Source organism: Syngnathus typhle, linkage group LG16 (assembly GCF_033458585.1).
Source record: "Syngnathus typhle isolate RoL2023-S1 ecotype Sweden linkage group LG16, RoL_Styp_1.0, whole genome shotgun sequence".
Taxonomy (NCBI): Eukaryota; Metazoa; Chordata; class Actinopteri; order Syngnathiformes; family Syngnathidae; genus Syngnathus; species Syngnathus typhle.
Genome location: NC_083753.1, coordinates 772800 through 797006, shown reverse-complemented (window position 1 = coordinate 797006; position 24207 = coordinate 772800). Strand labels below are relative to the sequence as shown.

Genomic DNA, 24207 nt, shown 5'->3' with positions numbered 1-24207 from the left:
CACCAGAGGTGACAAAAGTATAAGTCTAAAGAATACTAATTCGACAAAAAAGGCCACAGAAAATATTTAAAGAAAAACAATCTTTTAGAAAATCTGGCTTGTATTATTTGAAGGCCAAATACAGACTTTCACAAACAAATTAAAAAATCAAATTAAAAGAAAGAAAATTAATGTGACCTAAAAGCAACATAACATGGATTTTGCCAAATTATCCTTTATTTCACATAAATAGCTTTTATTACATTTCACTTATACCACTAACAGAGCAGAACTATCCTCTAAAGGGAACACAGGTCATTCTTGTTGTACAGACATTAAATCCAGTTAATTTAACATTCATGAATAATTTTTATTCCTGCCTTTCAGTGTACATGTCTGGCAGTAATCCGTCCTAAACAGAGGAGTGGCGAGTCAAAAAGTGGTTAGTGCATAAAGGTGTCTCCTTATCCTCCTCCCAGCAACTCTAATGATAGATTCTGTTTAATCTCTGCTGACCAAAAAAATGTGTGAAACACACCCCATATTGATTATATAGAGAAAACATGAATGTGACTCTGCATCCAGTCTGACAAGGAGGACAAAATCTACGTGCATGTCGTACAGATTCCCCTCAGCAGAGCCAACATTAGATTTTTTTCTTTGGAATATCCTATTGGGAAGAATTCCAGGAGGTCAGTGATTGCCTTTCTAAATGAACTCTCAAGCTGTCATGAAGAAGTCAAACAGGAAAGACCTGCTCTTCAGCAAACGATGCCCCAAATGAATCATTGTCTAATCATACGCCTCTTTCAGTCTATGATCACGCTCATGGGAGAAAGTTTCGAACAATCTCCGAGATCGACCCTGTGCTCTCCTTAAGGCACGGCACGCATTCTCAACCACTCTCAATGCCTCGCCAATTTATATCCATCTCTCTTTTTAACTGCATTTTTTGAGGGCGTGAACAAGGACACCACTGTCACACCCGTGCATAGAGAGACTAATGGTGGACATTGCAGGGAGAAAGGTACAGTTTGAGGGCACAGGGACTTTCTATATACGATGGGTAGGAATAGTAGATGCGGTCTAAACACCTCTTACATACGAGCTCATTTATAAATCGTCTACCCAGCTTGCGTGCCACCATCGCGTAATCTCACAACAACAACAAGGCGCTGCTAATTCATCACCCTGACCAAGCTTTGCTACTCAATTAGTGGCCGATTCTTAGAGGGCTATTAATTGAGTCACAAAGCCAACCTCTGACCTCCACATTGTCTTTAATTGATCGTTTCAGTTTGGGGCTTTGTTCAAGGACAGAACCTGTTCTCCTCACATTTATCATGAGACGGGAAACTTTTGGATACCGCCTGTGTATGAAGGACCGCTGCCAAACTTCATTCCTTTTTTATATCGGAAAAACTGACACAAGGGGATCTAAATTAGTCACACTACATTTGATCGTTCTGATATTAGTATACTTAAACTGCTTAGTGCTGACACGGTATTTGACTATTACGCTGCTGTTTTGAGATAAAGACAAATTATCGGAACTACAGGACTCTAGAGAACTCTGCCAACACAGGTTGAATCATTCCGATAACTCCACTCGCATGTCATCCGAGAGCACATGGGCCTCATTGACACAATGGGCCAGCATAGCTACAATCTTCGACATGCAACAGTGTGATTATCGAAAAACATCCTATGTTGGCCCACCGACCAATACGCTTCTTTTAAACAAACTTTTGGGCCACAAAGGAGGGAGGTGGGATCTCCTGGTAGGCTCCAGCCCTGCGAGTAGCATCCATCAAGGGCGCCCTGAAGACCACCCCGCCCGTCATGCTGGCATCAGTGTGCGAGCCAACGCTCTGAAGCACACGTTTGGAAGGTCGGTGGTAGAGAGCCAACTGCCTGGAGCTGTACCCGCACATTCCGATCCCCACGGCTCCTAGAAGCATAGCCATGCCAGGCATGGTCTTCTCGGGTGGACGTACCACACACACATTGTGGTAGGCCTGGGTCTGACAGAAGAAGACAAATCACTTGGTTGGATTGTGACAGCTTTAATGCGTCATGAAAAATTCACCATTCCATCCTCATACAGTATCAGTATTTTTTTTCCATTGTATGAGCCTCACCTCAGTCTAGTTCTCCCGCAATGCCTGTGAGAATAGGAACCTATATTCTGAACTCTATTTTGCAACACGGGCAATCTCCTGTGCAGACCTTTTACAATAATAAAGCAGAGCAAACAATAGAAACCTCATTTTCTAAAACACTTGTGTCACAGGCAGTTAAAAAGCCATTCCTGAAGCTCACTCAACCAATTCTCATTTCCATTTACAACTCAATGGGCTGTCACAGGCTTACATTTCTTCATTGTTTGTGTCACCAGAAAGGTAATTATGTGACGTGACCTAAAACAAAATATGTCCTATAATGACGGAAATGTAGCATCCAATGACTCTATGTGTGCATTTCATTCTATTTGCAGTTAAACCAGTTGAATCACCAGGCAGATGAACCTGATGGCAGCAGCGTAAAGTTTAGTGAACTAAATTTGATGTATATTGTGTATGTGCCTATAAAACCACTACCTTGAACGCATCAGTCTTTTAGAACAACACCGCTGAGGATCATTATAGAGCGAACAAGCATTATGCAACTATGGGATACAGTTTTAATATGTGGGAAGGGATTTTCTTATATTTGTTAACATGGTTCTAAATCAAAGGGAACGATCAACAACAGCATATTTAAATACATCATACATAGTAGGTGTGATCTTTCATTTTGGTCAATTAAATCTTACCTGCAGTAATCTGATGTAGCTCGGAGTCAGTCTTGGGAATCTGAAAAACATTTTGCCAGAGCTGTTGATGATTGCACAAAGACCTGGGTTTCTGTAGTCCCCCTTCCTGGACTCCCAGGAGGGGAAACCCGCTGACAGAGGGTCACGTTCAGCCTCTGTTCTGCTATGGGGCTTCAAGCAGATTTGTCTGCTCTGGTAATGTCTCCTTTTATAACAGGCTTTAACAGTTGGTGTTTCTAATTGGATTACAAGATTTGGTATACGAGGCACATGTAAGTAAACAGAACCAAACCGTTTTCTGCTGCAGGCATACCAGGTGCTATCTTTTGAAGTTGGGGATGTCTTGAAAATGTTTTACAAAGTTCTGTTGAAATTTGTTTAGCCGAGGCTTGGACTTGACTCAATCTATACGACCTGCCGCAAGACTTCAGACAGGAGTCTACTGTATAAATCATTTTTAAAAATAACCATTTTTATTACCATTCTTCTTTTTCTTAAATATTTGAACAATTTTTACTGGTCTGAATTTGTCACACAACAAATTCCGGAGTGCCCAAATTAAATCACACATACTCGTATCAACCAGTGCTAATCCAACATGTGTAATTTACTGATACTCAAATTTATAATTTAATGTATTACTGATTTTGACCACAAAACCTATTTATTGGGCTAAAGCTGCTTTAACTCCAGGGAAGTAGAAATCCTCGAGCCAATCCTCCTATTTTGGGGGCACTTTAGAATTTCTGTCCATTAGCAGTACCTTACCAAATGACCTCCCAACTTTGAAACCATTAACAAGTCCCTTCCGTGTACTTACAGGCGGATCCCTTCTGTTTGATGTTTGTTTGATTCACTCACTGTACAGGGCAAGATCTACCATAGCGCTCTAACCAAGACTAATTAGTGACACCGCCATTAGTCCTAACCTGTTCACCAAGTCTTTTGTTAATGGTTTTGCAAACCATTCCAGCCTTGGGCAAGTCCACAGTCTTACCAAACATTTTTTACATTGCTTCTGCCGTTCTCACGCATGCTGTTATGGAAATTGATTCCTGAGTACAAGTGATGAGTTAACATCAGAAATATTTATACGAGACTGTTTGAGGTTCATTTGTGAGAGCCCAAATTCTAGTTAAGTGATCAAATCTTATATTAAGAGTTTTAAAAATGTTATTTTGGATTTACTTTGTCTATTAATTATTTCATGAGTAAACCCACAAAATCAACAGGTGATCAAGTAATTGCAGTATAGCCATGAATAGACATATTGGTGCACTGCAACTCGTTCAATTCCGAAAAAGACTTTTACTCAACATGACACTTCCCGGGACATGATAATGCTGTCCTTTTCATGAACTCCTCCCCCTGGCAACAAGCTTTGGGTAAAGGCACCAAAATAGAAAACAACTAGCGTCAGGCACCCCAGGGGGGCGACGGTGCTCTTAAGTCTAACGTGCAATCAACAAGCTGTTTCTATATTAGTATAAAGTTAGACAATAGCAACAAGTGTTTGTGGGAGTTGGTTTTTTTGCTCTCAATTATTCTTTGAGTGACACTGTATAAAAAAAGACTGTCATTTGAAATGTAATGTGTATAATTCACAATAAGAGGATCCAATTTGAAGCTGAAAATCACACAATTTTGAATTACAACAGTCCGTTCCAGAACGTTGTTTTATTTGAGAAGCTATTTGGTTATTTGGCTACTTTTTAAATGTCATGACAGTAAACAAAAGCTGACTTCCTGTAGTGCTGACATTTGCCTTGCTGGTAATTGGGGCTGAGACAAGACAGGCAAGTGTTACCAATTTCCATTAATTTCAACAGAAAACAAAAAAAAATAACAGATCGATACAACTACAGTTTTCTAATTGGAGTGAACAAAATGCTTTGTTTTATTCTTGTAGAATGGAAAAATCCAGAAAAGCAAACACAGAAAAAAGATTTACAGACAGTGTCATAGAGTGACTCAGACACAAATTTAATGTCTGAACATTTTGCTATGGATCTAACAAATTTCTTCCTTACATGGTGTCGCAGCATGACTAAACCTCTCGGAGACTTTTGTCTCATTGACTCCCTTCATGGGAAGAATGTCTGTTATCCAGTATTGGAACAATTGGGCCACCGCAGAGGTTTCCTCTGAAACATAAAAACAACAAAGTGTGGTACTTGAACATAATAAATCTTAAAGCAAATATTAAGTACTTGCATGGCAACATTAAACTGTCAGCAAGAATCCAAAGCCAACATTGGGGGGGGGGGGGGGGGGCGCTGGTAGGACCAGTCAAGTAGTTTATCGGAGGAACTACACAGCGTAGAGAAATACGCTGAAGTGGAAAGCTGCTTGGGATTTGCTATCAGAGCACGTCTCTGCAGAAACATGGATTATTGGATTGAAGTGGACTGAGTTAAAAAAGGCTATGTTCAGAATATCCAAACTCATGAATGTGATGTGAAGTCCAAAGCATTCCCGAAAAAGATTCTTTATTTGTTTCGATGAGTCACTATAAAAAAAAAATTCACAAGCAAAAAAAAATAAAAATTCAGAATTTCTTTTTCTGTGTTTGATTCATACGCTGCTTCTTTGATCAAATCTGCAGGGGGAGTTGCATTATGAAACATTGACATAAGAATGACTCATGCGTCGTGAAGACCGTGGGCATGTTTGAGCGCCTTTCATGCAGTTGTGGAGCTGGTGCACAGAGAGAGGGGGGGGAAATACAGCAGTCTTGGCAACAGAATGAATTTTAAAATGCCGCATTTTGCCCATATGTATGGACAGATGTACTACTTTCAGAATCTCCTTGTTAGAGACACACACAAAAAAAGCCAATCCCTAACAAGTCCCCGTTATGAAACCATTTGCCCAATCACACGGATGGATGAAAATGTGCCTGCAGGCTTTGGATACTTTGGCTGTTCACGAAACGTTAAAAGCTAGGTTAACAGGTTGAAATGTGTGAGCTGCATGGTTACATTCAAGTACATATTTTTGCATATCACAATACAGCGCCTGCCTTTGGTTATTATTATTTGTGTAGCTAGTTTTAAATTGAAGTCCAGGAAAATTTGTAGACGGCTTTTTTTTGAGGGCCATATAAAATGACATGACGTGCTGGATCTGGCCCGTAGACCTTGAGTTTGACACCAACCACTAACCTGGGGGTATCAGGGTGTTGTTGGAGAGGTCCTGCAGTTCCTTTTCTAGTCGCTTTGTGTCCTTGTGTTGAGTACATAGCTTGAGATTATGAAGATGCTTCAAAAGAGAGACAGGCCTGCTTCCATTGGCGATGCTGCTCAAAAGATCCTCCAACACACCAGGCATGCAAGGAAGCTTCTCTGCACGCAACAACGCTACAGAACCATAGGACACTCCATTAATTCATCTCGTACTATTTAATTCATACTTAATCGGTGTCAAACACATTTAATAAACATTAATAATTTGATCCACACAGATCAGCACTCACAATCTGATTTATAGATTTCCAGTGTGGTCCGGAGGAAGTCTACCACCTCAGCAGCTCTCATCCCATCCTCTTCTTCTTCTTCCTCATTTTTCCTTTGGAATGTGAATTCCAGAGCAGAAGCCCGAGGCATCAAACCCATTGAGAGCATCTTCTCTTTGTGCCGTTTCTTCTTCAGTTTCCTTTTCTTGTTCCGGCTAACGCGCACTCCTTCTTCATCTATCAGCGTCCCGTTTTGAACGACACTAGTCACCATAGTTGGAGCAGTTCCATCTTTATCTCCGTGAAGGTTTAGTCTCCTTTTTCTTCTTTTCTTTCGTCTTTTCGGTTCATTTGCTTCTTCATCTTGGTCAAGCTCTTCACTGCACACCTGTATGTCTTGTTCTGCAGCGCATAGCCACATATGCAAATTGTTTAATCGTTGGATCAAAAAGCATCACAGTACCGCTTATCTCAAAATTACATTGATTGACATCGTCTTTTCATCTCATCATACAAGTGTACTTTATGTGGTGGCCAGTGAAATCACAGACACATAATCTAAAATGAGCCGACAGCTGCTCTCCTGTCGGCCAGTTTTATCCTGTTCACTGAGATAAAACAAATAACGTCAGGTGGGGCTCAACATTAAGCGAGATGATAAGTACAGCGAGCTGTGAAATGAGCCAACAACACTGTAATTAAAATGTGATCATTCTAACAATTTGTGCAGGCAGAGACCAATAAAACCCCAGCATGCGACAAAAACCATCACATTTGATGAAATAGGGCTTCATTTGTTTAATTTCTTCTACCCAACATCTAATCAACAGGTTTAGAAGACCATATCCACTGTGTTTAAGGTGCTGTTTGTCAGTTTTACAGAGTGAAATAATTGAGGGGAACTCTACAACCAAGATCACCTGAAGGTCAATTTCTTTTGTAAATCCAGTTTATCTTTATGATGCAAATTACAAATTCACATTAATAGATGATTATCGTTGCCTTACCTGATGGAACCTCTTCACTATTTATGGTCTCAAGCTGTTGTAGCGTCACACATTTCACTGAATTGGCATCATAGTCTTCAGGAGGAGGTAGAACCGTGTATATACGCCTACTTGGAACCACTGCTGAATTACCTAAAAGTTCAAATAACATGCATTAGTGCATATTAATTAATAAAAAGTCAGAAAATATCATTAATCTTACTAGGCGTAATATCTTGATTAGAGGTTTTTTCCACATCCACTGGTATGCATGATGGGGAGGGTTCCTTCTCCAATTTAGGGGCTGAAGGGTAAAGCTTCTGGAGCACCTTGGACTGGAATACTATATGGATTGCACACACACCATTGTAGGCTATATGGTAAATTGTTAATCATATACACAGTGCAGCTGATTAACATTTTTAGCAAAACATAAACAAAATAAGTTGCATTGGTACAATAGTGCGATAATGGTGAACTGCTGGTCCTGCAGTGATACACACTTCTTGTTTACCTACCTGCCTTACACTGTTGTCAACTTGTCAAAATTAAAAATTATAGTTTATTGTGCGTGTGCCTTTCACTTAAATTTCCTGCAGTCATTGACTCAAAATCGGAACGCATCTGTCGATATTTTTCTAATTTTGGAAATATGCTCGAGACAGAGGAACACGTGCATTTGTTTACAACTTGAAGCTACAAACATGGCAAGCTAGCAACGTTAGCTAGCCACTTCATACAAACGAGTAATACTCTCAACGCGTGTAATTAATCATGACGACATATGCAAAACATACCTTCTTTCCTGTGTGCCATGTCAGCTGGACTGACTGGAGACGAAAACACTAAATTGTTTGTTTTTGCAAAGTGGTGTCGAGAACATTGCTAGCTAACTTAGCTAGTTCTTGGTTAGGTTTATAACAATCAGCCTTTGCACATTACTCTGGTTTTGACACACTCGCAAATGAAAAAAACACACACCATGCATTATAGTCAAGCAACCAAAACACTAGATTGTGAAAATAAAAAAAGATCGGCGAAACATGTGGATCGTCCCCTCCGATCACTCTAGCTACCATCACAACTCGCAGAAGGACTAAGTGACAAGAAGTTGAGCCAGCACCGGAACTCGAGTCAACATTCTAGCATTTAAATGGTGGCGTTCATATTACAAAGCTCCGCTCACTTCTTACCACGGATCCGTGCAGCAATCGTTTCTGCCACATACGTTCTATGATTCGGAGTGTAAATCGAGTGCATACATCTTACAAGATGTCAACAACAGCATTTTAGTGAGGCAACTCAGTAGAACGTGATCCGAATCACTAAACAGATGTCTCTCGTCAAAATATATGGGGCAAGTCAAATTTGTTTGGTGAATATAAACCACTGCACAGTAAATTGCATTTGAATGACAGCACTGGATCATGATGGACCACAGCCCCACTAGTGTTTGAATGTTGTAATAACATTAGTCGATCCAGCTGCAGGGCGGTAGTGAGGAAGGGGAGACTGAGGAGAAAAGTCGAGTGCACCTCATGCCTCGGCATCATCTTGAAGCTGAGTTGGCTTTGACGTGCCTTCCGAACTTGCTTTGGGATTTCAACATGTGACGGACTCTGCAGAAGGAGGAACCACCTAGAATGCCAGCTATTAAGAAGGTAATTCCCTCCCCTTAAATATAATCCTGTACTGATGATGCTACAAAAATGTATACATATTATCTGCATGAAGTTTTTTTTAGCACTATATCAGATACACATAAATAGAATTAAAATTGGTTATGTGCATGTATGTTTAGTGATCTAAATAGTCACTTCTACATAATTTAACTGTGAGAGAATCTCTAATGTCAATCATTTTGATCCCACTGCAAAAAGCCGGTGTTAAGTTTGAAATTGTATGGGCATGCATTACCAGCTCTCACTTTTCTGCACATCAATTCATGAGGAGGTGTGGGTGAGGAAAACCTGAGACTGAAAGAACCCTGCTGAGTCCAAGGTTAACTTCTTCATTATATACTATATATATTTGCCGTGCACACTGTAGTTGCTGAGAGTGGGTGTGCTTCAATGACTGCAAGTCCTTGCCAGGACCGAATAAGAGCGTGTCACCAAAAAAAAGCTTTGAATGAATTGATGATTCAGCACCTCCGCACTTTTATCTTTAGTAGGTTGCATCGTAGGTTGCAACATGGAATTCCCACTTGCATACTGATAAAGCAAGTATTTGCTCACTAGCAGTAGTCAGTAGCAGTTTGACATGTTCAAGTTTGTATGTTTATGGTTTGTGTGAGCTCCAATAGATTTTCTGAGCAAGCTCGAAACTGCCAGTTTCAGCACCGCAAAAATACTCCATGCACAGCGCAAGGGGTGACTTGCTGCTATCTTCACATCACCTGGCATAAGGTGCTGATGTGCTAAAAATAGGTGGACATTTTATTGCAATACTGTTTTATGTCAGTACATTTTTAGCTTTAGAGAGGTTACCTTTAACATTCTTATCTGCCTACATTGTCACAAGAAATACTCCACTATAAAATGTAATGATGTTTAGTTTTAAAGGGCAGTTAATTTGAGAGGTTCCAATGTGTTTTTGAGGTACCGTATTTTCCGGCCTATAAGGCGCACCGGACCATAAGGCGCACCTTCAATGAATGGCCCATTTTAAAACTTTATCCTTATATAAGGCGCACCGGACTATAAGGCGCACCATTAATGCATCATGTCAGATTTTTAATCCAAATCAAATCATTCTCCATTTTATCTTTTTTATTTTAACTTCAGACGGAACAAATTACTTTATAATCATAAAATAAAGATCCATAGTCTTTTTGAGTCATGATTCATAGTCTTCAGCGGGCCACTTATGATTGATTTCATGACACAATGCTTTGGGCCAGTTTAAATTTAGGAATTTGGTCCATATATAAGGCGCACCGGATTATAAGGCGCACTGTTGGTTTTTGAGAAAATTTTAGGTTTTTAGGTGCGCCTTATAGGGCGGAAAATACGGTACATTTGGACGAATGATGGGCCTGAAAATGGAGGATGGGATTGTTTAGACTTTTTTGTATGCATGGAATTGAATGATTGTTGTCTTGAAAAAAATGTGACAAAATTGATTCACACAGACTTTTCATGATGACGTTGCTTCATTATGACATTTTTTGGGGAGTGTTGTACGAGAAACGTTTTAGGTTGTAGTTCAAATCCAACAATGTCTTACCCTTCAAAGTAATCTCCCTATATGTGGTGTAACACATCACCATGCATGAAGATGAGCCTGACCGACTTCTACCTTTCCCATCCTGTGATGGAAATGTATTTTTTATACTAAAGCTAAATCAATCCTACAAGGCTTTTACATTACATAAAAGGAGCAAGACTTAATTAAAAACACAGTCGTTCAATGAACAGAAGACAAAAATAGGGCACTGACACTCTTTTACTGGCCTAAGTAAGCACTTTGAAAGTGAGAGTGTGCACGCGCGCACACACACACGCACACACACACAAAACAAGCCTCATCACCCTCGCTTTTTCAAAATTGTCAGTCCGAGGCTTGCGTAGACCTTGCCTGTTTAACAATGACAAGATAAGGCTCTCACAATCTGTTCCAAGATGCAATGCAAAGCTGGAGTCCGCATGAATAAGAGTAACAATGCCATTTTGATCTACAGTGGAGAGGAGCTAGTCCTGAAACATTTAGTAAGCTCTTTTCTCAGCCTCTCTACCCTGCACAAATGTGTTTCTGCTGTTACACTACATGTCCTATTATACTCTACACATTTGTTATTTTAAAAGGTTCTTTTATCTTATAATCAAATCATTTGATCACAATTGAATGCCTCCAGCTGGAACTGACTAAAAAAAAGTATCAATGTATTGATGAGTTGGACATTTTATCAATATGAAAGTATGTATTAGCATGCGTTTGTGCTTAACAGACCATGTGTGTGTATTTAAAGTTTTGTGATCAGCTTGCTACTGGGACTACACAGTTTGCACAACTTCACCCTTTATGATTTTTTTTTTTTACGTCAAATTGGCTTACAGTAGCTGTTCTTTTTGTCCAATCACCTCGTCATCAACACTAGTTTTGACAAGACAAAGGTATGGCAGGAGGTCTCGTTGATTAGTTAGTTGAAGAGTAAATTCACATTGTGAAGGATAAAATGACATATGGGAAGGAAAGATGAACAGCACTTTATAAAACAAATTGCCCATTTTAGATTAAATAAATAAGATTCCAAATTGTCATTCCTCTATCATCTCCCCTTTGTTTGAAATGTGGCCGAGGGACATTTGAACCATCTTTGAAGACTGCGTGCAGCATTACTGAATTCTGTCATATTATGTTTTGTGAGTTGTCAACTTGTGTCAGGGTCTCCCGTAGCTTTTACAAGGTTGACTGTGCTTGCGGTGACCTCAGTTCAGTCTGTACACAGCCTGTCTAGATAAGAGTGAAGTAGACAGAAAAATATTGGAAATTGTATGACTTGGAGTCCCTCTTCATAGATTCTCATGAAAATATGCATCATTGTCAAAAGGTTATATCATTTTGAAATGAAAGAGTTTGTTGTTATTGTGTCTATCTTGACGTTCAATTGCTAACATAACCTCTTATTGGCCACTCACCGCTGTGATGCCTCACTTTTCAAGTAGTTCACAAGGCCATAAAGTGGGCCTACCATGGCAATTCAGCAGTGCAATTGCCCTGTAGTAGCTTTGAATGACTCGAGAAAATTGTCATTTATCAAACAACTGTGCTTTATACGGCCCCTGAGTTTACCCTTGGTCGGAACAAACTGTCGCTATGTCCAGTTATTTTTACGTTCCTCCCTCAAACGGCTATTCACCTTTTTATGAAACTAATTAATCATTTGTATTTCGCTCACAATCACATGTACCCCTGAGGTAACACATGATCATTAAAACCAAATGAGGGCTATTTGAGAATAGTTATTTTTCCCCAAATAGTCTTTATATTACCTTGTAAGCTATTTCTGTATCCACTATTGTTCCAGGGATTTAGCGAGCTTGGTAGTTCCATTTTTTTTTTGAAGAAGAAGAAAACAGTGTTACATTTTAAAGTAAGATAGTTTCACGAAAAACAACAGGGATTTTGGTTAATGATACGAGATAATGAGATCAAGTCTTACCTTAGAGAACTAAATGTATGTCTGAAACTGATTTGACCTTAACATTACTGAAATGAAGGAAATGTCGAATTTACTATTTCAGTGATCTGGATTGGACTTTTATTTCAATTCTAATACAAGATGAGTCATGCCGGATGAAAAATAAAAACCGAAATACTTTTGATAATGCATCCAAAGTTTCTTGTCTCTGTACCAAAGAGCAAACCTTAACAAAACTTTAAATTGGATTTTCACAATTTTTTTCTCTTTTCTCCTGCTAAATAATATTATCCCATTCTAGGCTTTTTGTTTTCATAGCATGTGTATGTGCATAGCAATAAGTACAAATATGAAAATACAAGCTTTATTAGACAATGATAAATACCTTTTGGAATCATTGATCATCCTTAAGTAGACTAGTTGGTTCAAATCAGTAGTTAGTTGTGATTTGAGCGGTTTCGACACGAGCAAGCGCTTAATGTAAAACGAGCCTTTTCATCAAATGCGATTTAAGCGATCCATCTTTTCAAATTGCCGATTACTGCGAGGAAACAAATTGCATTTCAGAGTCCCTAAATATAAACGTCCCAATTATGTGTGCTTTGTGATTGTCTCTGTCATTAAGCCTCCCCGCTTGAACAGACAAAACACTGACGCCCGAGGCACTGATGTATGTAAAATTAGATGGCTTGTCTGTAATCCTTTTAACAAGGCAAGCAACAGCTCATGTGCATCTGAGACACACAAGAGGCACTGACAGTTTGTTCTCCTCATTCCTCCAAAACATAGCAGCCAACCAGCATCGATTAGAATCGCTTTAATGACCACAAAGCAACTCCTGCATCGAAGCTGCGAGGCTTCTGGATAGTAGCCGCCACTTGTTTCACACTTGACTACTGAAGCAAAATTTGTGGCCGACTTGACCTATGAAACCTCATGGAGGCAATTTTTACGTTGCCGTAATTATAGGATAGAAAGATCTTCTCTTCCTGTATCGCATTAGTGTTAAATGGCTGAGCGGTGCTGCCATCCGGAATTTGGAGGTTTAATTTAAAACATGTTTTTAGGTCTATAGTATAATATATGATATCACCAAATTAATTACATATTTTTCTTGATTTTTTCCCTTCTGCCTTTAGTTGCTGATACTGACACATTTTTTTCATGTTTCCTCACAGGTGTTGTTGCCAGGCATTTTTCAGAAGCATTGCTGTATCTTCCCAAACAGGAATGCGGGTAAGAAACAAAAATCAGCACATCAAAATTGCGGTGATGCGATAAAAGGAAGGTGTTGTAGTCGGTCGGGCTGGGCAGTCAATCATAATAATTTGGCTTCTCACGAACTCAAAAGCATTCATCATTTTTCGTCTATTATTATTTGCTGTGTTTGCAATTTCCACTTGTATTGTGAAATTAGGAGGAATGTTTTACTGACATGATATGGCATGATGTGGATATAGCAAAAATGAAAATGCAAGCAGCTTGAATTTCACATATTTATATGGTTATTTTGTTCATGACAAAAAAAACAGATGGTTTCGGGTAAAAAAAAAGAAAATCAATATAAATAAGCATAAGGGTATGTTGGGTGCTTTGAGTAGTTGGATAAATACTAAGGAATGAATAATCATTTTTATTCATTAAGATTTCAATGTCAATCAAAATAATTGAGGCTCTCATTTTTTTTATATATTCATCCAGCCCTATTAGTGTTTGAATGAATGAGTCCTTGCTCCTGTCGTTGTTTGCTAAATGGCATTCATGGGATTTTCTTCGAGGACAGTTTGAAAGAGCCCGCTATGATGCGACGAGTTATCGCAAGCCTTGGGATGATCATGGATGAAAGTGAAGAAAAGAAAGAAATATTCAGGTGCGATTGCATGCAGCTTCCATCCTGTAAATAAAACCTCGATTGCTGTCGAGATCTGATACAATTTGTCTATGCATTGCTTTGCTCATTTATTTGAATTTGGGTTGTATTATCATCGTATCAACATCTGCCCCTGCAAGGAGTGTTCCGCTGTCGTTTTGGTGCATGACAGAATTTCGGAACTAATGTGTACTACCTTGGAGCTTTGGTAAAATGCACCTGACATTCTCTGATGTGACACCAAGGGTGCAGCAACCTTGAGGGAGCCTTGGAAATTGAGGTTTTTTAAATGTCACATTTAAAATGTTAAATTTATACTGTCCTGCAGTTTGAAAGCTTGACATTTTATCAAATAATGGCAATCAAAAGAAGGCTATCATTTATTCGTTTGATATTGTCACGTTATCTTGCTTCCACGATTAATCTGGATTCCATTTTATATGACAACGCACCTTGCAAGTGAGTAATCCTCAGATCAAAAAATAACAGGATGGTCATTTTTTTGCATCATGAATACAGTTTGAGGAACAATTCATGGATTTGGGGTTGAGTTAGATTCAGGTCCTCAATAAATGACAAACAATGGAAAACGTATAGTGGATGGCAATTAAAGACATTTTTAAATAAAGAAGACCAAGATGAGAGGAGACTTAAAATGACATTCCTGCAAAAAGATTGGTATTGCAGATGGGTTATTTGATTAAGTCTCTACATTAAGTGAGCGCGTGTGCGCGTGTGCGCAAACGTCCTTTGTAAGACTCAAATGAATAAAGCGCGCCCTCTCCTGGACATCTCTGAGTGCTTTCTAAATACTTGACTAAGAGGAAAAGAATCTCCTGCATTTGTTTGCCATCTCTAATTTTCATGGTTTTTTTTCTCTCAAGTATGTGCAAAGAAATTGTGGTGATTAGGCTTATCATCATGGTACACTCTCTATTATCAGTGTGTCCCTCCATTTCTAATATACAATTCATCCTCTGTTCTGGTGAGCACTCAGCATTTCTATGCAGACAATTCAGAATGTTCCTTCTTATAGACATTAATTACTGCCTTAGTATTTCATCATCCTCTCGCCACTTGTCCGGGCTGAATATCCGGCATCGTCCTTGACTATGCTTTTCTTGCTTTTTGCATTTTATTAAATATTAGGGATGTAAAGTACTTAACCGTGTTTTATAATATTCCACCATTTTGCTATGAATAAATGAATAACTAATTAATTCCTGCGGAAAGCTCTTGTAATTTTTCTACATTTGCATTTTGGGATTTTTTTTGTTTTGCATTCATAACCTTGCTTAACACACCTTCCACGAGTGACCTAAATAGACTACTTCTCACATGAATAGTCTTTTCTTCCATTATGCCTTACTGCTTTTTTCAATTGCAAAGATGGAAATTTTGATTTTCTGAAGTGTCTTTGAATCTTTGCTATCATCATTAAATAATGAAATTATAACAGACCTGATAGGGGAAGCTTGTGTATGACATCTGGATTCACAAGATAAAACTCATGTCACTTAAAATTTCCTAACCTCATGACAACAACATAAACTGCATTAATCTAGTGGCTCCTCTGCCAGCTTTTGTCTTGAGTCTGAGGCCATCCTTATCAATGCATTGCATGTTTTGTCTGTGTTTGCTCATCCCACTCAGTAAATTTCTCCGACACGAGATTGAATCGGCAGCCTCTCTATTAGCAGCTGTAATTAATGGTCCCTTTTATCCCTCAGTATGTTCAACCTGCTTTTGTGAGCTCACATTTTGCTCACTTAAGATGAGCACCCATTTCTTCTAGTCCTCTTGTCATTTTAAGTTGATTTTTAGCTACTGTGTGCTACCACAATCTATCCAAGAGCTGTATTAAAAATGACTCCTTTACAAATTAAACCATAAATATTTTTTTAGTTTTGACTCACACTGTCAATTGGTATTGTTTGATTTTTTTTTTCTCATTATGGTATTAAGGGTGAATTTGACAAAATATCCATTCATCCAATTTTTGCACAATTTAAGCTGATCTGTAGGCAACTTGTGACTTTTTGGAGTGATGTTAGTCTGCTCTAGAAAAAGACACCACCTAGCTGCAGCGTTTGCTCCTTGACTGTATCCAATATCTCCCAAATCCTATTATCCACTATCTATTGTAAGAATCCAGCTTAATCAACAAAAGGAATTGGGAAAAGAGAAGCCTCCTGTGTTAAAAGGAAGTCCCAATTTGTCCTGAAGTCCCAACCAAAAGACAGGTGACAAACGACAGCCATTGTAACTTTCACTACTCGAACACGGACTCATTAATGACCATAGATAAGTTCAGCATTAGAACTGCAAATTATAAATGAGAGCAGAATAGTACTAGTAGACAGACAATTTGCCAATTGAATTGAAAAGGAATGTTGTACGTTGAGATTTCATCACATTGGAACCAGATTTTCTCTAGGCAGCCAGAAAAGTCCACTGCCAGCTCGAAGAAAGTAAAACCTATAAGAGTGAAGTTTCAGAGGTCGCTTCGACGTCTTAATTTCAGGATATTCACACTATGGCTGCAAATACCCATCATTTTCAAAAAAAAAAAAAAATAATCCCTTGAATTCGTAACATATGAGAAAAGTGAGAAAAATAACGAGCTATGTTTATCAAACTAAAAATTTGCAAATGACTTGTTTTAATTACCGAAACATAATCAATCAGCTTTTACGAAGCACTTTAAAAATCTGAGAATATTAACTGTTGAGAGGATGTAATAAAACAATTGTATCTATTTAATTAAAGAATGCCTCTAAATTAATATTGGTAGCATGCTTAAAATTGCAGGCTGACATAATTAGTAACATTTGCTTTGATACTAAAAAAAACAGAATACAAATCCTCTACTGCTCGTTCACCTTTTCTTTTCATACTTGTAATCATTATTTACCTAAAGCATCATTTCCCAAGGTTTAGAATACTGCAGAATAATCAATGTTTGCTCTATGGCCGCCTTGGGCTTTATAAGCAGAGCAAACAGCCATACACATGATTGTAAGTCATATGAAATGGTTCATTGGTCTTGACGATGTCAAAGAAGGATAAGCCATAGGTTTATTTTTATTGCAAGATCTTTGCTGGCCAAACTGCCGCAGTGCGCTGTAGCTTATTGAAATGTCACCCCAGAAGCCATAACATCAGATCACCAGAGAAAATGATCCTCAATTTTGCAGCCAGACGAACATGAGCATACTAAATCTGCTTTTTGCTATTCTGTCCCACTACCCTAGAATGAGCGGCTTGGCTTGACTTTGAAGAATGAATTGAAAGATTTTGATATAATAATATCTATGTGGATTTCATGGGACTCCTGTCATTATTAAGACTCATCATATTTTAAAGTGAACCTGCTCCATGCATTTCACTTTTGATTTATTTTATTTTTTTCTACTTTTTATGACTATTAGAATTAATAGATTAACTATTAAAACAAGTGCCTGTGTCATTATGTTCCAGGAGGACAAAAATGTATCCCCTATTGCCACTAATAACTATTACCGTATTGGCCCGAATATAAGACGGTATTTTTTGCATTAAAATAAGACTGAAAAAGTGGGGGTCGTCTTACATTTGGGGTCTAGACGTTATACCTATTCACAACGCTAGATGGCGCCAGATATATTTAAAGCGAATGCTGAACTTAACTCCCCAGGCCAAAGCAAACCCCTGTCACGAAAAATAAAAATAGCGGTAGCGCGAAGAAGAAAAATAAAAAATAGCGGTAAGAAAGAAAAGAGAAGAAAATAAGAGAAGAGATAACAGAAAATCGAGAAACAGTAGGTTTATTTATATTTCAAAAACCAGAAGCCGTTCATTTACAAATGTGATTAGATAACATATTCAATGTTCAGATATTAAGATGTGATAGACAGTTTTTGCATAATTTGAATGAGGCAAAATAACATGCTTTTTCTCTCGAATATGTTGTTATAATCATTTGTTTCAGATGTACTGTAATTATTTTCTGTATAAAAATTAAATTTGGTGTTTTAGTTTAGTTAGTTTTAGTTTATTGTTTAGCACATATTATTATATCAATAACTGTGCAAGGAGGGAGACGAAGCCTAGGGCTTTTAAAGAGCTCCACTCCTTCTAACCCCCAATTCCATCCCTTAATGCTGAGTGCCAAGCAGTCTTTTCAGACTTGAGTCTTGAAAAAGAGGGGGTCGTCTTATAATCGGGGTCGTCTTATATTCGGGGTTGTCTTATATTCGGGCCAATACAGTATTTGAAAACTAAAGACATACAGGGAAAAAAAAGACAATTTATATTTGGACACAATTATCCAAGTACTTGATTTGATTTTCGAGTCACCTATTTTAGAATCGCCATTTAAAGCCTTTGAGTTAGTGCAACATAAACCTGATTTTGTGAAAACACATCACATGGACAAACACAGATGAGGAGGGAGAGAGAAAGAGAGAGATGTATAATGTGGCATAATATGATATGATATAATAATAGCATAATAAAAGCCATTTTCAAGGATATCTGCACTGTTTTATGAACATTGGAATGTGCAAAAGTGGCAGACGGCGCTGTGGCAAATGGGGTGAACATCAGCAGCAAGTAATCAGACAGGATGCATGCTGTTGCAGTCTGGAACAGGGATGATATAGTGATTGTCTGTGCCATGGGAAGGCAGGTCCTTGACAACCTAACAGCTTGGAGGAAAAAGCTGTTGCACAGTCTGGATGTGAATTCTGACTGGTTGAAAATATGGAGCACTGTTGCTTTTGTCGCTTGCCTCTCTGATCTCTATCAAAGCAGCCATTTTATCCCACTTATCCCGTTCAAGGTCACAGGTTAGTTAGCTGGAATCTCTCCAAGCTGTCTCGTGTGAGAGGTTGGGTCTTATCACCCACCAGTCAAGTGCAGGGGAGAATTAGACAACCATTCCAACTCATATTCACATAAATAGTTTGAATCGAGACTGTGGGGCCGACGCCATATGCTCCATGTTGCCTCTCTCATCTCACTCACCATTTTCTTTTGTGCATCAGGACACTGGCTGTCACATATTTTTACAACTCCAGTCAACGCTGCTATCGTGTACTGAATATAAATGATCTGTTCACACCTCGAGGGATCAGCCAAACATGACCAACAATCAGCCTTCAATATAATTAGAACAAAAACCCTCCCTTACGCAATTTTGCATTCCTTTGGCGTGTCGCAATAGGTCACAAATAAGCAGCGTGAATGGACGTATTTTTTCTTTCAAGGACACAGAAAATGAGGCTGTCAACCCTTGTTAGTCTTTGAATTCAATCCTGAGTCATCTGGTTTTATTTTCTAGCATACTTAAAAAAAAATCAGTATTTATTTAGAGTCAAAAGGAAATATTAGGTTTATCAATTTTCGGCAAATCTCTGGGAGCGTAGGTGAGGAGCAGATTTTTCTTTTCAGGTACATTGAAGCGTCATCAAATGGAGATAAAAGACCTTGTAGTGTTGTTTTTGTTATTTGTTTTTTAATACATTAAACATGTCTGAAGATAAGTGGAAATGTGGAAACATGGAGAACAAAATAGTACTGATTTAAAGAGGAATTCAAGGCAAACTGTTTCATTACAAAATATGTTCTATGTGCCCTTGTCTAAACGATTAGTTTCCTGATCAATATTGCATTCATGGAATAATTAACTGGATTAATCCATCAGATTTGTTTTTTATCAAAGTCAGGGCATGGCCATTTTGTCTTTTACCACCCACTCGTGCCAACTGACATCAAAGTGCCCTTGTGTTCTCATTGCAAACAACACATGACCAAACCTCCCAAAAAAAGAAGCGCCGTGGCATTTGCAATGCAAGCCCGAGCTTACTTCGACATCAATTTCAGTCGAGGATGGTATAAGATATATTATTGCAATTTAAAATAAGAAATATAGTCTTTGTGCCCGCTCTAAAATTTGGATTTGAGTAACCCTCATCTATAATAGTGTTATTTCATTATTAGTTTTCCCTTCAGATTTTGCATAAATATTCTTTTACTGCAGGCCATGCATTACTCTCTATTCATGAAGGTAATGCATGGCCTATTTAATTTTCTGCACCAGCAACCCATTCATTTCCCTATTAGTTTAACTGGAGCCTGCTTTCATTCAAGGTGACATCTTATCTCCCTCTTCAGTCTGCATGATGGAGATTACGCAAGCCTCGACTATGAGAGTTTGAACTCGATGTGAAATAAAATAAAGTTTGCAGCCCTATTTTATTTAAACCGAGGGAGGAAAGGTCACAATAGTTGCTCATAAACTAGAGCTAGGTACCATCCATTGTTGTGGAATGAAGTCTTATTATGTTTAAGGCTTAATTTCAGATATGGAATACTTTGGTTTTTTAAATGTGGAGGCAATTGTCTTCAATTGTTTTCTGCTTCAGTCTCTGAAATAATTGTGCAATCACTCCTGCACGAAACCTTCAAGCCTTAATCAAGTCCCAAGTCACCTTATTAATGCCCTTATTCCAGTATCCGGTTCTCATTAAGAAAGAAGTGGAATAATACAATTATTGGCCTCCAGTTCGTAACACTTAGAATTTTTGTTCTCCTTTTCCGTCACTCCGCGTGATATAGGCCAAGTCGATTTAAGAGGCTGAGCCCTGGTTACGGCAATCTTTTTTTTTTTTTTTTATAAGTCCTCCTCCTGGTTTCTTCTTTCCCCTTTCCTACGTTGGCCAAGTCTCACCCGGGAACGAGACGCATAAGCGACCACGCAGGCGACTCCAGTCCTGGTCACAGTGCTACTTCTCTTTTTTTTTTTTTTCCTTATCTCCTCCTCTCATTCCCTGCTTTCCCCTCTGCTGCACTGGCCAAATCACACCCGAGACCAAGTTGCTTAAGCAGCCTTCACCAGTAGCTGAATCCCAGTCACTAAAAATAACAAAGAGCGCAATCGATAAGCGGAATCATCATGCAAACCAACGAACATTCCTAAGAATGGAAGTATTGTTAAATGGTTCAAAATAAAATGATCCAGTTTTTTATTCTTACTCCCACGCCAGCCCTGCACATTGCTTTCATTGTAACTTGAAAAGTAGCTTTGTAGGACATTTACAGGAAATAATGGCGACCCTCTTAACCTCTAAAACAGGGGTGCCAAATGTATTTTTGTCACGGGTCGCAAAATAATCATAGTTTCCTTCAAATGGTCATTAAAATTGTCAACCCAAATAAATGTATGAACGTCTCATATTGTATATATATAGTATAGGCTCCAGAACAAACTAGTTTTCAAAACAGAGACTAATAAAATCTCTTCAAATATTAGAAATGAAATATTTAAATCAATATTGTATATATCGTATAAGCTACACAACAAACTAGTTTTCAAAACAGAGACTAATAAAAACTCTTCAAATATTAAAAATGGAATATTTAAATAAAATATTTAAATATATATATATATAATAATAAAAATTAATGGTAATACAAATTGCTAACAATATCTCTATTTTTTAAAAGTAAAATCAATTGGAAATTTTGGAATTGACATGAATTCGATGAATTTGTCTTCGCGGGCCACCTAAAAAATGATGTGTCGGGCTGTATCTGGCCCTCGGTCCTTGACTTTGACACCTGTGCTCTAAAATAAACCTAAATTAAGCCTTTTGGATGGAATCTGTGTGTGTTGGTTTGAGAATACTATCTGAATTTTCTGTCTCTGAGAACCAGTCGACTGTGTTAGGGTCATTTTATCAAGCAGTCTCAGGCTATGCAACATCTTATCACTGGGACCATGAGATGGTGCTATACTCTAAAGCAGGGGTCCCCAAACTTTTTCCTGTGAGGGCCACATAACCTTTCCCTTCTCTGATGGGGGGCCGGTGTCAGTTTGTAACAGAAAAAGTGTGACGATCGTAGGGGAGCTTAAAAAATTGATTGTTTTCCAGAAAGCCACACATAACCAAATAACGGTTATTTAATAACCCTTTCCAGGTTCTTTACAGAAAAAAAGTCAGGAAACAAATAATAACACTATTAATGAAATAAATAATAACTAAATAACCCTCTCTGAGTTCTTCACAGAAAAAACAACTAAAAAAATAACTAAATAACTATCTCTGGGTTCTTCATAGAAAAAAAACCATGGAACATTAACTTTCTGTTGTGCCATGCACAATCTTAACAGATAAAAGTTCAGCTCAGTTGTCAGAGCAGAACCTCTCTGACACATATGAGCAGTCTCTTAAAGTTCTTGTGTTCCTTCCTTATAATCCTTTTGTAGGTTCCAGTAGGCTTGTAGACACCGCTGTCTTTTTTGTTAAAGTTTGATAGTGCGTCATAGTCTGGAGTAAAATTTGTTGTGGCAATTCTTAGGCGAGATCCGAGGTGTTGGTCCGTTTACCTCGATCTGTGACGGGTAGATGTTGACGTTCATGTGGCTGAAACTGCATCTGAAAGCTCAGCGCGCGAATTACAAGAATGCTGTCGTCACAGCCCACGCTCTAAATTCGGGACTGATACAAATAGAGCGCGAGTGCGCCATGTCCGTACACGCACGCGCTTGTGAGTGTGCACCGAGCTTTCTGACACGGCTTCCGGTAGTAAATGCGCAGGCGAGCGCTTCCCCATCTACTGGGCAAACGCAGTCATTGCAGGCAAAATGAGCAAAAAAAAAAAAAAAAAGTTTAATAATACAATTTGTTCAGGGTTGGCGGGCCGGATTAAACGGTCCCGTGGGCCGTATCCGGCCCGCGGGCCGTAGTTTGGTGACCCCTGCTCTAAAGGGACAAACAAGATGTCATATATGATTTATAGTATCTGAAGTGTGGACTGAGCAAGTTGAACTATCGTCTGCATGACTTAAAGGTTGAATCTCCAGGTCAGGGTAAACAGTCGATTTACATCACTTTCTCTGCCTCAGAAGCTTCTAGTAGGTTCTGTCCTGGCACACGGGAGCAAACCAAGGACCCATAAAGTATTCAATCTGTGTGCCATCACAATGCATCAGCCTGCTGTCTGGGCCTATAGCTACCAATCACACGAGCGGACTGTTTAGAGAGGTGTTAGCAGCCTGCCCAAACACCACAAGGTCAATACTCACAGAATAGGAGGCTGAATTTAACTACACTCCCCGATCACAGTTTGGAGCAATGTCTAAAACGAGACGAAAGGTGAAGTGTACCGACCTATACTTTCAAGACAGCCTTATTTTATTTTGCCTTTCTTCTTTTTCTCTTAAACCAACAGAGTTTTTGTCTGCAGGATTACACAAAAGCATTTGATGGCAACATTTGGACTAGGGATGCACCGAAATAAAAATTCTTGGCCGAAACCGAAAACCAAAAATGAGGAAACCAAGGCCGAAAACCGAAAACCGAAACACCGAAAGAAATGTCAGTTATTAGAACCACAGCATTTATGGCTACATGTGTACTAACCTCACTAAAATCAAGGCATTGCAATAAACCAGTTACGAAAGTATGAAAATATTTATTTAGCACTGACAACAATGCACAATATAAATTAAAATTCAAAAATAAAATAAAATGTTTAACTTGACCCAACTCATGTGTACATTAAATAATAATTTACAGGCTTATAACTGACTGTAAAATTAAATATGTTCTCTTATAAAAACACAGAGAACTTTCTTGCCTTTTCAAAAACGTCCCCCACAGACGGAGTGGGCGTGCTCGGTGTCAGTTTCCTTTTCTGTGTCGCCTTCTTCTCATATTCAGAATGGCGATCGGGATGTTTGGATTTCAGGTGATGAATTAAACCCGACATGGAGAAACTTTTTGCAGATGCACCCCTTTCAGCATTGCATGTTTTGCAAATCGCTATCCGTGGGTCTTTCTCTGAGATAGTGAAATCAGTCCACACCGCAGACTTATCCCGTTTTCCCGCGTGCTGGCTGCGCTGTTTGCTCACGTCATCACAAGTTTCGGCCGTGTTGTTTCGGTGATTTAGGTCTTTCGGCCAAAAACCGAA

The 24207-nt window shown here is 38.7% G+C and overlaps 2 protein-coding genes and 1 long non-coding RNA gene across 7 annotated transcripts; 1 reads left to right on the top strand and 2 right to left on the bottom strand.

Annotated features, from left to right (window-relative positions):
* Positions 1-198: 198 nt before the first annotated feature.
* zgc:193593 (uncharacterized protein LOC564090 homolog) lies at positions 199-3597 on the bottom strand. The gene is made up of 2 exons (XM_061301088.1): positions 2795-3597; positions 199-2003 (listed from the first exon to the last, which is right to left on the bottom strand). Exons 1-2 carry the CDS (start codon positions 2843-2845, stop codon positions 1716-1718), a joined length of 339 nt encoding a protein of 112 aa, XP_061157072.1. The 5' UTR covers positions 2846-3597; the 3' UTR covers positions 199-1715.
* Positions 3598-4659: 1062 nt separating this feature from the next.
* Positions 4660-8659, bottom strand: LOC133169149 (glutamate-rich protein 1). Of its 5 annotated transcripts, none has more exons than XM_061301084.1 (7): positions 8428-8659; positions 8032-8064; positions 7458-7577; positions 7256-7378; positions 6270-6650; positions 5959-6153; positions 4660-4938 (listed from the first exon to the last, which is right to left on the bottom strand). In XM_061301084.1, the coding sequence occupies exons 1-7, from the start codon at positions 8492-8494 to the stop codon at positions 4805-4807; spliced, it is 1053 nt and encodes a 350-aa protein (XP_061157068.1). In that variant the 5' UTR covers positions 8495-8659; the 3' UTR covers positions 4660-4804. The 5 variants fall into 5 exon arrangements, with proteins under 5 accessions (XP_061157068.1, XP_061157066.1, XP_061157069.1 ...); XM_061301082.1 differs by having other exon boundaries at positions 7256-7387; positions 8428-8656; XM_061301085.1 differs by having other exon boundaries at positions 7256-7387; positions 8421-8595.
* LOC133169151 (uncharacterized) lies at positions 8615-14373 on the top strand. The gene is made up of 3 exons (XR_009718375.1): positions 8615-8895; positions 13556-13613; positions 14161-14373. It is a non-coding gene; the product is annotated as an uncharacterized LOC133169151 (long non-coding RNA).
* The last annotated feature ends 9834 nt before the right edge of the window (positions 14374-24207 follow it).